At 50.4% G+C, this 13,876-nt stretch overlaps 1 protein-coding gene and 1 long non-coding RNA gene across 2 annotated transcripts; both read right to left on the reverse strand.

Annotated features, from left to right (window-relative positions):
* Positions 1-963: 963 nt before the first annotated feature.
* On the reverse strand, positions 964-6,116 carry GDF2 (growth differentiation factor 2). Its single transcript, XM_507775.8, has 2 exons — positions 5,537-6,116; positions 964-3,710 (listed from the first exon to the last, which is right to left on the reverse strand). The coding sequence occupies exons 1-2, from the start codon at positions 5,880-5,882 to the stop codon at positions 2,767-2,769; spliced, it is 1,290 nt and encodes a 429-aa protein (XP_507775.4). The 5' UTR covers positions 5,883-6,116; the 3' UTR covers positions 964-2,766.
* A 5,263-nt stretch (positions 6,117-11,379) lies between these two features.
* On the reverse strand, positions 11,380-12,337 carry LOC107966919 (uncharacterized). Its single transcript, XR_001706978.2, has 2 exons — positions 12,135-12,337; positions 11,380-11,456 (listed from the first exon to the last, which is right to left on the reverse strand). It is a non-coding gene; the product is annotated as an uncharacterized LOC107966919 (long non-coding RNA).
* Positions 12,338-13,876: the final 1,539 nt, after the last annotated feature.

Raw genomic sequence — 13,876 nt, forward strand, 5'->3', positions numbered from 1 at the left:
GCACATCACATCACTCACCCCAATGTGTGCATACACATCACTCACTCCAGTGTGCACACACATTACTCACCCCAATGTGTGCACACATCACTCACACCAGTGTACGCACACATCACTCACCCCAGTGTGCACACACATCACTCACTCCAGTGTGCACACACATCACTCCACTGTGCACATCACATCACTCACCCCAATGTGTGCACACATCACTCACACCAGTGTGTGCATCACATCACTCACCCCAGCGTGCACACACATCACTCACCCCAGTGCACACACACATCACTCACTGCAGTGTGCACATATATTACCCCAGTGTGCACACACTGCGTCACTCACCCCAGTGTGCACACTCACCCCAACGCGTCACCCCAGTGTGCGTCACTCACCCCAATGTACACACACCACATCACTCACCCCAGTGTGCACACACCACATCACTCACCTCAGTGTGCACACACATTACTCACCCCAGTGTGCACACACCACATCACTCACTGCAGTGTGCACAGACATCACTCACTCCAGTGTGCACACACATCACTCACCCCAATGTGCACACACCACATCACTCACCCCAGGGTGCACACACCGCATCACTCACCCCAGTGTGCTCACACATCACTCACCCCAGGGTGCACACACAACATCACTCACCCCAGTATGCACACACATCACCACAGTGTGCACACACATCACTCACTCCAGTGTGCACACACATTACTCACCCCAGTGTGCACACACATCACTCACCCCAGTGTGCACACACCACATCACTCACCCCAGTGTGCAGACACCACCCACCTGCATCCACCCAGCCCTGAGATTGCTGCCTGCCCCTCCCCTCTGCCTCCTTAGGAAGGGGAGGCCCAAGGCAGTGGGGTCTGGAGGGTGGGGTAGGCAGGGTATGAGTCTATAGGGTCCTCCAGATTGGGTCTCACATTCAGGAGGGGCTGCAAATTAGACATTTGACTTTATTTCCGAGTGAAATTTTCAAGCAGGCACAGAAGCACACCACCAGGACTGAAAGAAGATGCTCAACACCCAACTTGGAATAGCATTGTAACACCACACTGCCCGGCATGTAGCAGGAATTCATATTTTCTATAACGCCAGTAATTAAACAAGAATGTTTCGTTGTATTTGTGTGTTAAAGTTGTTCATTGGTTCCATGTAAACATTTAACATAACGTTTTCCCCACCCCCCACTTTTTCTTAAATAAATGGGAGCTTCAACCACTGGGAGAGGCCCCGGCCTCTCTAAGCCTCCCCTAGGCCCTGCTCTGGCCGGAGGTCAGAGGGCCATAGGTGCACTCTTCACCACTTTCAGACTCTTCCTCATACCGCCCCATTCCATGTGTGGCCTGGAGAGACAGAGGAGAGGGTGAAACACAGAGCAAATGGAAGCCTTATCTTCCCTTGTGTTCGGGGAGGCTGAGTCTGGTCCCACAGTCCGAGCCCAGGCGGGGTGCTGGGATGCACGTGACTCAAGAGAGCCGGCAAATGCAGGCAGAGCCAGTGATCGCCGATAAGGACTGCAGCTCTTCCAAGGCTGGAGAGGCCTCGCCCAGGAAGGCTGGAGTCTTGTCACTTAAGGACATGTCACCAAGGAATAAAAATAGGTATGTTTCAAAGACCAAAGCCAGAGCACATTTAATTCCAACAAATTCAAATCCAGGCCGTCTCCCATGAGGTTGTCACTGGGGGGCACCCTGGGCATGGCATGCTGGTGAGCTGGCTATGCTGAGTAACTGCAGAGGTGCTGGCCACAGGCTGCCCCATCCCTCAGGGGAAAGTGTGCCCGGCCCTCTCAAATGGTCACATGGTTTCAGTGTATGGACAGTGAATGGCCCTGTGTGCACCACTGGCCGTGGGAGCACTGCACCAGGGGGTCACAATAACTCCAGCCACAGTGTATCATGCAGCCCACAGGGCTGCTGTCCTGACCTCTCTCTCTATCCTGCAGTTGGCCTGGGGTTATTTTTCAGTGCCTCAGGGGTCATATTAAAAAGCATTTGGCCGCTGAGTGAGCACTGGCAACAGTGGCCAGACCACGCCCTGTATGTGACAAGCAGCCCAGTCACACCTGTGACTGATGGGCCTCAGCCTGGCCTGGCCTCAACACTCCTGGGCTCCCAATGTCTCACTGCTCTTTAGCTGGAGAGGACCTGCTAAACTGCAGCGGGGCACTTGGGAAGATCCTGGGCTTTGGTGTCCCACAAATCTGAGTTGGAATCATGCCATTGACCAATGCTACTTGATCTGCCTGCGTTTTGTGTCTCTAAATTGGAAGCCATGCCCCTCTAACTGGGTTGTGGGAAATAACGTGCAATGATGGGTGTGACACGTGGCCTGCTCCTTCCCTCTACTCCCCAAGGGTTTTGGAGTGAGCTGGCCTCCTCCACCTCTCTAACTTCCATCAATCTCTGCAGTAACCTGCCTGCCTGTGCTCCTCTGGCTCACTGCTGTTGTTTTCTGCTGACTATGGATTATTTTTCCCCCTGTCTCCTTTTCATCACCTCCTTGCATCCCAACAACCCTCCCAGGCTTTCCCGTTGTGCTCAAATCCCCATTTCCTTAGCCTTCCCTGGCAGTTGAGCTCAGTGGTGTATGCTTTGGGTGGGGTGTGGGGAGGGAGAGCAGGCTCCCTTTCCTCCTCCAGGCTGGCATGCAGATTGAATCAGTCCTTGTTGTGCCCAGGGGCATGCAGGACCTCTCATGTGGAGCCCCTTTGGCCTGCCTCCCCAGCCCCGCAGGCAGATACTACCTGCACCCACACTCTGCCACGCTCATGCCCTCGTAATGGTACTTGAGGGTGGGCACCCCCATGTCATCCTTGTAGAGGACGGAGATGGGGCTCAGTTTGGTGGGCACACAGCAGGCCTTGCCCACCTTTGTGGGGAACTTGAGATGCACCAGGGTCTGCACGATAGCGTGTTTTGTCGGCGTCACATCGTCAGCCAAGGGGAAGAAACAGCCACCCTTACACTCGTAGGCTTCATACTCCTTGGGTGCGATGATCCAGCTGTCCCAGCCGATGTCCTCGAAGTTTACCCGCAGGGAGGTCTTTTGACAGTGGCTGCCAGCCCCGGCACTCCTTTTCCGCCTGGCTAAAGTCGACCCCGCAGCCACGTGGCCATCCGTGTCCTCCTCGTGACTGCTCTCACCTGCCTCTGTGGAGCCGTCCTTGGACAGCTTCTTGAGCACACTCTCTTGTTCATGGCTGATCATCTCCCTCAGCTCCAGCCTGGTCTCCTTGGTCCCACTGCTGTGGTCATTGGAGAAGACGACAAAGAAGGGCAGGTTTCTGGAACCTGGGGGGACACTGATGTCCAGTGTGTCGCAGCCCTTCCTGTGGCTCTCCACAGTCACTTCCAGCTTATTTTTGCTCTTGATGGAGTCGGACCGGACCCAGCGCTTCACGGCGCTGGACACTTCCAAGGTCTCCCAGCCCTCATCCTGAATGTCCTGGGACACCAGGAAGGTCTTGGTCTCTGTAGCACTATCCCAGGCATCTGTTCCATCCAGAACATCATAAATGACCACGCTTCCTTTCAGGTCATGAGAGGGGTCCACGTGATTTTGACAGGAGACATAGAGTCGGAGCTCAGCTCTGGTGATCTGCTCGTGCCTAGGAATGGAGATGTTGAAGAGCAAGATGTGCTTCTGGAAGGGGAAGTCCTCTGTGGCAGTTATGGAGATGGCATCTGAAATGCAAACACACGTGGTGGGCATCTGCTGGAGGGTCTGTTTCCATGACACTGAAGCTGAGTCTCAGGGTTTAGACAGAAGAGCATCTGGGATAACAATTTTGGTCTGTATTATCTCTATTTGGTTTCACCCAAGCCCTTAAGGTATAAGAGTATTTTGAAAGGTACACTTAAGATCTTCCAAAGGAGATGCCTCCAGTTGGGATTGAGAGTTCCTACTGTTTATCGAGCATCTACTATGTGCCAGGCATTACACTGGGAGCTTTGCAGAATACATTTCACCTTAATCCTCTCACTTACCCTGGGAGGATCTAATTATTATTCCACATTTGCAGATGTGGAGACTGGGATTCAAGGCAGTTAATTGCCAAAATGCATACAGCTAGTTAAGTATTCCGGGACTTACTAGCACACAGCTATTGAGTACATAAAGAAAACAGAAAAACTCACTGTCAGATCCTGAGTGAAGATCCTGAGTGTATGAATTTAAAGGAGAGATCCTGGGTGGGGACAGTGAAACCCCAATATTAAGACAATATCAAAAATATCAGCCTCTAAACAGTGTATAAATCGTTTGAAATTGTAATTTCCAAACAAAGCACAAGTGGATAATTGGTTTTAGTGTTTCAGGAACAAAATCTATTAGCTTCAATTGCTTTGTCATGTCAAGCAAAAATGGGGCTTGGCTTTTAGCCACATAGTTATCTCGATATCCCATTTATCCTGGGCTGACACTTTGTCATTAGCACGCTCCTGCTATACCATGGCTGGTTCACAGACAGGGAAAAGAGGTTGCATTTTTTCAGCACTTGCTATGTACCCACATGTGTGGAGACCCTGTGCTATAGGGAAACCTAGCTGGCAGGTTTTGAAGTGCCAGTCCTGCCTCTGCAGACCAGTTAGGTCTGGCCTGGGTGTGGTATGGAGCCAGGCCCCTTAGCCATTTGCAAGTCTCAGACCCAGGAAGGGAGAGGCTCTGTGCTCCTGGACATTCAGAGGGAGACAGCAGCAGCAGGAAAAGCCAGCTGTGCAGGCAGACAGGTTTAACACTTCCTAGGTGTGCAGGCTTAACACTTCCTAGGTGACATGGGTGGGTACCCTTGGTGGCTGCAAGCTTTGACTGAACAGTTTCGCTCTTCAGAAACTTATTTCCCCTGCATCATGTGAGCTTGTCTGAGTTACGACATAGGTCCTAGGTCCGTGTTTGTTATCTTCTAGTCCTTCTAAATCAGATATATTTCTATTTAAAAACAATTAGGTTCTCTGCCAACACTTCTCTGTCAAAGAATTTTATCTGATTTTTAAAACCGTTTCACAAGAAAGGAATAGATGTGCTTTGAAAGTTTAAAAATATCCCAGTTAGTTGGAGGTGAAATAGGTTGTCTGTTCTGTTCTGAAGTAGGAAGGGGACAGGAAGGGAAGGGGGAAAGGAAGAGAAGTGAATCAGAGGGGAGAGACGGAAAGAAAAGGAGAGTAAAGAGAAGGGGTGGAAAAAAGGGAGCTGGCATCCCTGTGCACCTGCTGTGTGAAATGTGGCACACAGCTTGGGGAAGATGAATCCTTCAGAGCAGAAGTGCTGAGTAGAACTCTCAGTAACCATGGAAATGTTCTTCAGTCTGCACTGCCTGATAGGGAAGCCATTAGCCACGCATTTGAAAGGAAGCTGGTGAGGCTAAAGAAATAAGTTTTAATTTTATTTCATTGTAACTAATTTAAATGGAAGCTTGAAGAGCCTCCTATGGCCAGTGGCCTCCACCCTGGGGAAAGCAGCTGTGGACCTGTGAGTCCCACCCCAACGCGCTTGGTGCAAGCGGAGACCTTACCTTCCATGCTGAAGCTCCGCACAATGTTGGACGCTGGCGTAGTCGACTTATCGGATGTGTACCTGTTGTACAGGTCGATCATGTACTGCGGCGGCTCCACCCTGGTTTTGTCCTGCGAAGGGACCCCACTCAGGTTAAGGCTGCGCAAGAAATCCACCTTCACGTTCTCCAGAAACATCTTCAGGTTGAAGGTGTGCTCAGGCAGCCCACCTCCAGGCACCCCCAGTGGGCTGTGGGCGTTTCCCCCAGCAGACCCTCGTCCCCAGCTCTGCAGTGGCTTCCCCTGTAGGGAGCCAGCCAGCAGGGACAGCAGGGGCAGGGCCACCCACAGTGCCCCAGGACACATCTTAGGCCCGCGCAATCACCCAGAGAGGAGACTGCAGGCGGCCGTGCTGTGTTAGCGGGCACGGGGAGGAGCTGGGAAGGAGCGGGCCGGCATCTCCCTGCTGTTTGCTCTGAAGGAACCGTCCTGGCCAGCACCCACTCTCACCCGCTGCCGGGCTGGATTGTCCTCCACTTGTGCTTATCTGGTCCTCGATGCCGCGCTCCGACGTCTTATCTGAGGGAGCCTTCCGTTAATGAAGGCTCTATAAACATCTGACAAACACACAGGGCATGCGGGAAGGACACGGCCTACTGTAAAGAATCTGTGCTTCTCCAGGGGGTTATTGCCCCCTAATTAGGATACTTTCTCATTTCCTTGCCAGGGCTCTTCAGAAGAATCTCCAGGCAGGGTGACATATGCTCCGTCTCCTGGGCCACAGGAGTGAAGAATCCAGGAAACAAGACCAAGTAGTCCTCCAAATATAGAAAGGACAGCACAAGATCACAGTGAACCGTGGGGGCTGGGGAGATGGGGATAGTGTGGAGACCACATCAGGGCTCAGAAGAGGCCTGCTCCTTCCAGAATCGGAACCTGCCAGCAAGCCTCCCTGCTCTGTTGGTGGGATGCATTGCTGAGCATTAGAGATCACGAGTGAATATGGCTCCCGTGCAATTTAGTGTGGTGATGAGTCAAACTGGACACAGGCTGGGATCTCAGCTCCCTCACCGATTCCCTGCAAATGTCACCTGGAACAAGTCACTGCAGCTCTTGGAGCCTCCCATTCAGAAGATAGTTATAGGGGTTAAGAGGATGCTGTGCCCCAGGCTGGCTTGGTGGCTGCATTCTGGATGCCCCCTCTCCAGCCCAGGCCTGATTGAGCTGGAGCTGGGGGAGGAAGCCCTGGGTTCCCCCAGCCTGCTCTGTTGGAGCTCCACAACACACTGCAGCCTGTGGGGAGCTCCCCACATCCCTGCATCCCAGCTCTGTCACTGGTCTGTTGTGGGGTGGTCTTAGCTCACACCGACCTGGCAGCCACCTGGCCCACACTCATCAGCAGGGAGAACCACGCAATCTGGTAGACAGGGGAGTAGGTGGGTTGTTCTGAGAGTGGTACATGCCAAGAAGATGATCCCCTGGCCTTTGGAGGCTGACAAGCTGTGGCCCAGGAAAGGGCCCCAGGGACTGCGTTAAGAGCAGTATGTCCACACTTAGACTCTGTCCATTTCCATCACGTGTGGCTTTGAGCAAAGCAAAGAAGGATCATGGTTAGAAACACTCTGGGGTATGCTGTGCCTGGTGGTTTACTCTGGGGAAGGTATTCTATGCTGGTGAGGCTGTCAGGGAGAGGCTGCAGAGAGCTGAGCAGGTTTAGGGGGGTGCAGGAGGGGCCACAGCATGCTTCGGTCAGAGATTGCAGAGGGGGTTGGGTGAAATCAGGAGCCCCTGAATGGCTGGGCCTGCATAGAACTTGCTATCTCTGTCCTTTGATGACATGGGCCAGGGGAAGACGGGAAGCGTGCTGCTTCAGAAATGCTGCTTGGGAAGAGGACTGGAAGTGTGCTGGGCTTTGATCCAGCTCAGTGCAAGAATTCCATGGGGCAGAGAAAAGATGAATAAATGGGTGCCATGCCCAAGAAATGGAGCTGCAAATGCGGAGTGAGGTGTGGTCCGGGAGGAGTGAGGACAGGGCAGACGCCTGCAACGTGGTCTGGCCAGGAGCTTTTCACACACGAGAGGCTGAGCAGACGGATAGCCTAGTGGCCTGGATGTGCTCAGGGAGGAGCAAGGGGCTGCTACCTGATGTTATTTTTTAAATGTGACATTTTTTCCCCCAGTTATAACAGTAGTCTATAGTATAGAAAACTTGGGAAATGGAAAACATTAAAGAGAAAATAAATAACCTACAATTTAATCATCCAGTGATGCCCATGGTTAGCATTTTGAGACACATCCAGCTCCACAATCCTATATCTGAAACCCTTGTGGCCAGGATTGTGTTGAGACTCCGACAGTTTCAGATTTGGGGGATTTTGTATTGTGTATATGCAATAACATTCCCAAAGGGGTCAGAGACAACACCTTATAATGACACACATGAATATTTCTGCAATGAAACAAATAAAGACACAAATGTCCATTCAGGTCAAGTTTTCCCAGAAAAGGAATTAAAAGAAACTCTAGGTTCTCAGATGGTTCTTTATTTGGGGGTCTCAGATGAAGGACTATGGACCTGACTGTATCCAGGGTCATCACAGCTGCCTGTGGGTGCTGGCCACACAGGCTCTGACATGGGTGTCTTTCCCTGGAGCTGTGCAATGCAACATGCCGGTGTATATCTGAAAAGATTTGCCTCACAAACTCAAGATATCAATATGTTCACATCTCTTTTATTGTATTAAATGGATTGCTTGAGGTTTCCTGATCCATATTACCAGGAAGTCTAGTCTTCTCCTTTCCTGAATTGTCCAAGTGCTCCATGGGTCAATTAAGTCCAAAGGAGATAGGGTGTGAAGGTGTTAGTCCAGCTTCTTCATGCTGGGAAGCGGGAGGGAGAGAGGGGTCCCACCTGCTGTTGCTTCTCAACAACACTGGCTTTGCTGTTGGGCACTGGTCCTACATGTCTAAACGGCTGCTTGTTCTTAGCTGCTGGGATGTCCTCTAGCCCAGGTCTGTGGGGTGGCCCCCATGAGGCAATAAGGTAACAGTGTTCTTAGACATGTGCCGGGCTTACCCACCTCCAGCATGCGTGTCTCTGTGGCCAGTGGCTGGGTGAAGGTAAGAGGCCAGTTATGGTTAAACACCGATTCCAACCAGCCCTTTCTCAAATCTGTGGGCTCTTTACGGGGGGCCTAGGTCACCAGCGGGACTCCCACTTTCATCAGGTGGTGATTTCAGGGACCTGGTTACCTTTTCATACAAATGGACCCTGGTCCATCTGAGAAAATCCCCCTAACTCTGGGTCTTAGGGAACAAGTCTCAAACTTCCTCTGATTTTCCCAGGAGGAAACAGACCCTGGATGTTCCCTCCTGCAGAAGGACCCCTCCCTCTGCTATCACCAGCTTTGCATTGTTGGGGCCTCAGGAAGGAGCTGCCTCACTTGAACCACAGAAGGTCTTATTTATCTCTCCTTTCCCCCCTCTTCCTCCAAATTGTGTACTTTCTAATTCTTCACCGACTTCCCAGGGAAGTCAGTCCACATGATTATTCAAAGACTAACGATCTGAATTATGGTAGTCTTATGCGTCTATACCTAAATAAAGCAAAGACTGGCATAAAATTTAAGAAAATCTACACCAAAGTGTCTTCAATCTCTGCCTTAGGTTTACTTTCGAAGCCACTTGAGGTATACATGGTTTGATATATTTAGGCTTGCTTCTCTTTGACAAAAATTTTTTAATTAAAAAAATTTTTAAATGTTGTCATTTGGATTCCTTTTGTCACAGGTTGCAGAAAAGCAGAATCCAAACAGACCTAAGCAAAGTGGATTGCACCTGACTAATGAAACCTTCTCGGTTGGCAACGATTTGGCTTTAGCGTGGCTTGAGCTACAGTACAGGCAAAGTTCTAGCCATGCTTTCTCCTCTCTCAGTCCTGCCTTACACTGTGTTGGCTTCAAGCTCCATCTCTCTGTGTCTTGGCAAGGTGGCCGCTCACTGCAGCCGGCCTGCATCCCTTTCAACTGGGTAGCTAGGTGGGGTCAAGGAGGAGCAAAAGCCTTTTCTAGGAAGTCCTAGGGAGTCTCGTGGTGTCTCTTTGACTCTGATTGGATAATCTGCGAACACTCCAGCCAATCACCGTGGCTGGGGGAATGCAACGTCCTGAATGTCCTGATTGGCTTAGGACCCTGAGATGGGCATGGCGCAGACAGCACAGGAAGAGAGTCAGGCTGGCAAGAACCCCAGAAGGGTCTAGGTCTGGGCACTAGGAGGAGGTACTGGGAAAGGATTGTGTAAATACCTTCCCACTTCGTGAAAAGCTTTTCATGAACTTCATTTTTTTTTTTTTTTTGAGACGAGATCTCACTCTGTCACCCAGGCTGGAGTGCAGTGGCATGATCATGGCTCACTGTAGCCTCGACCTCTCTGGTCCCAGGTGATCTTTCCATCTCAGCCTCCTGAGTAGTTGGGACCACAGGCATAAGCCGCCACGGCAGCCTAATTTTTATATTTTTTATAGAGATGGGGTTCTGTCATTGCCCAGTTTGGTCTCAAACTCCTGGACTCAAGTGATCTGCCAGTCTCCACTACACAAAGTGCTGGGATTACAGGCGTGAGCCACTGCGTCCAGCCCATGAACTTCATTTTTAATGACTAAACATTTTCCAGTTCTATGGACATATCTTAATTTAGTCAAATATTTTCCAATGGTAGGACAATCAAGACTATTAAGATAATGTTGCAAGACACATTATCGTACATTGTTATAGTGTATATTTTGTATTATTTTATTGGACAGGTCATTGGAAGTGGAATATCTAGGTCAAGGTATACGTAACATTTGCAAAGCTCTTGGTAAGCATTGCTAAGCGGCTTTCCACAAATGCTTTTTAAATATTCACTCTCAGCTGAGCCTAAGAACTCATCTTCCCACACTGTTAACCAATACTTCTTTCTAATCCTTGGCAAATTAATGAACAGCAGCAACAAAAATGCTAATTTGCATTGCTCCTTAGGCTGGACTATATTTTCCCCTACTTTTTTCAGGAGACAAACCACAGGATCTGGGCTTCAGCCTCCAAGGAGGTATAGCAGTGGCCAGGTCTCATCCTGTGCTGGTCCAGGGCCGTGCTCAGGAATCACATTTGTTACCGTGCTGTGAGTCTAGGGAGAGGGCCAGAGGGCACCACAGATTCCTGGGTGTTCCACAGGAATATGGCCCAGGGTAAGCATGCAATAACTAGTCATTAGTATTGCTCCTGTCAGTACATGATCTTTCTGTGACTGTTCTCTCTCCCCCACCCCTGGGACAGCTCTGCCCTTCCTTTCCCTGGAGCTGCAGAGGGAGCTGTGCTCTTCCACCAGGACCACCTCATGTCCCTTCCCCCTGTCCTCCACCAGGGCCAGTTCTGACTGCCTTTTAGTACCTGCCTAGGACTCCTACACCATGCAACCTCTGTGTTCCAAGAAACAGTTGGATTCATCTAACAACCACTAAAGGGCCCCAGGGCTGCTCCTCTGCTGGCAGCAATTTGACATGCCCAGTGAGCCTGCTGGGCCTTCACAGCCAGCCAAGGCTCCTCCAGGGCAGGCCTCCCATGCTCGTCTCTGCATATGTCTTTGAACACCTCGGCATGCTCTGTGGTGGGTGCTAGTCAGGCTGGGTTCTGCCCCAGTGGCTGCCAGCTTGGCCCTGTCCTCCTGTCTCTTCTCAATACCCAGACAGTTTCACATGACTGTGCTGTTGTTACTTTTAACCAAAACCTCAGTAGGGTCACAAATCTCAGGACTTGTGAATTACAGAAATCATGGCATCACTGCAATTGGTATGGAAGAAGCACAATTCAATGAACAAAAGAAGTAAACTTGACTCATCCATTTATTTCAAGCATCCTTGAAGCCCGTTCCTCCAAAAAGGTGACATTGACCTCAGCGTTCCTTCATGGAGGGAGAAAGGATTCACCTGAGTTTCTGTTACACCATGACTCCAGAGCATCAGGGACCCCTTCCCTCCCAGGAGACATCACTAAAAAAACCTGTTCTCAAAGCGTGGCCATGGAGCCAGCAGCAGCAGTGCCTGGGAACTGGATAGAAATAAAGCCTCAACCTGAATCAGAAACAATGCTAGGGGACCCAACTGTGTCAAGCTCTCCAGGCAACTCTGATAGGCATTTTGCACAGTGGTTTTGACAAAAGAGGGAACTCATAAGAGCCTTCCAAGAGAAAACATATGAATACATTGCCTAGCATGGTATTTGGCACATAGTAAATGCTACATAATTGGATAAATAAACATATGTCTTCTCCATCCGACCCACCTATCCCCGACCCATACAAACAAGCCTGCTGGGAGATGCTGGAGGAGCATGGCTTGGGGTTGGGCTGAGCATGAGTGAGCGGACTGGAGGCAGGGTAGATAGAGGATTCATGGACATTACTATCTCAGGGAGCAGAGAGAAGGGGAATGGAAATCCCAGAAACACCTGTGAAGGATCTTATGTTTCCAGGTTTTGGTAAAGGGAAATAGTTTTGAACTCTAACGTTGGTGTTTTGGTGCACAAGTCACAGCCAGAGCTGGCCAGCTGGCCAACCCTCCTGGTTTCTCACTGACACTACCTTCCAGCCCTCCTTGGCATGCGCTGCTGCAGACGCTCTTTGTGATGTCCTTATTCCACCAGCCAAGCCCAGCTCTTTCGTCCTGCTTGGTCTCAAAGTCAGCCTCTTTGTGGAGTCGTCTCCATTCCTCCTCCTCCAGAGTCTCCTGCTCTCACCCTCCCCTTCCCACCTCAGACATGCATAAGTTCCTCAGTCACAGCTTTGTCTCCATCCTGGCCACAGAAGAAGCATGAGTTATAAGCTTCTGCTCTGATGACATTTTATGAAGTCATAGAGAGGCACCTATTGGGACACCCCAGGCAAAACACCTGGTAGTACCAGGACTCAAGTCTCCCCATTTCTCAAGTATAAAGGTTGTATTGGAAGCCTTCTGAAGTTTTCTCCCAGCCCTCAAGTTTTTAGCTCTCAATGGTACTGTTTATGTTTGTCACATGAGCTAATCTATAAGAGGCCCTGCGCTTCTAGAGGATGTGTAAATTCAGAGATGGGGCCCAGCTGCAGGCCACCACCCTGCTCCCTCCAGAATGAAACAGGCCCAGTTGAGTGACATCAGCAAACCATGTCCAGACCGTATGATGGAATCTTTTGGGCTCTTATGACAATGTAATGTTGACATTTTTTGTTTTAAGGGAAAAACAAGTTATTTCATAAACATATTTCTTTTTAACCTCACTTTACTGTGTCCCAACCTCAGTGTTGTTGGGACAACCCTAGCAGACTGGGGATCACTGGCCAGGAATTTCAGGGTCAGTGCCAGTCATGTAGGCCTTAAATCAGGCGGCCTTGAGCATCAAACTTAATGTTCCCTGTGGTCTTGGCAAGACATCAATGGACATGTTACTTACCCTTCCTGAGCTTGTTTTTCTGCAGCTCCAATTGGGCAGTAAGTTGCAAGGCTGCTGTGAGGCTAAGCAAGATCCTGTAACTGCGTGGTCTTCTATACACTGGAGGGGTCACTAATGATACCAGCTCCTCCTACTGTAGAGTTGGGACATGTCATGTCCCCAGTTGGGACCTGCCCCATTTCACATTCCAAGGTCTTCAGGGCATGCCCAGGAAAGATGGCAACAACTGAGCACCTTCCATCCAGGCACAGGCCTGGAGGCCGTGCCCACAGCTGGACCCAGGGAGAGTGTCCCAGCCTGCCCTCCCCAACCCCAGTAAGCCAGACATGAGGACTCAGAGGCATTCCAGGTATTTGGGGGGAATCCAGAAGGCCTCCCAGAAACTGCAAGTGCTAGAAAGAATAAGATAAAACTACTATCGGACAGCCCATGTTTAGCAAAAATAGAAAGGGGGCAGTTGAATGAGAAGAAAATGAGGGATGGAATATTCAGAAGAAAGGGACTTGAAGTTTTATTAAGCCCCAATATTTTTACTTATTTTGCTATTAACTTATATCCTGTCATGTTCCAAAGAGAATTAGACATGGCAAACCAAGCACTAAAGTGCAGGCCAGTTTGCGCCAGCCCAGCAACCTATAGCAGCTTGAAGGGAACAATTTGGTCCCATGTCCAGTTCCTGTGGGAGTAAGGGAATAAGGTGGTGAGTGTGGAGGACCATCCCACCACTCCCCTGACCTCTGTCAGCAGGCAGGGCCATGTGCCCAGCAGGTAGGGGTCCCCACGGCAGCTGCTCACGCATGTGTCCCAGGGTCACTTGGAGCACCTCATAGGAGATGCTGAGCAGAAGCTGCGGGGCTTCACCCTGGCACCCTCGCATCCCCCTCACCTACCAGTTCT

The sequence above is a fragment of the Pan troglodytes genome, chromosome 8, assembly GCF_028858775.2.
Source record: "Pan troglodytes isolate AG18354 chromosome 8, NHGRI_mPanTro3-v2.0_pri, whole genome shotgun sequence".
Classification (NCBI taxonomy): Eukaryota; Metazoa; Chordata; class Mammalia; order Primates; family Hominidae; genus Pan; species Pan troglodytes.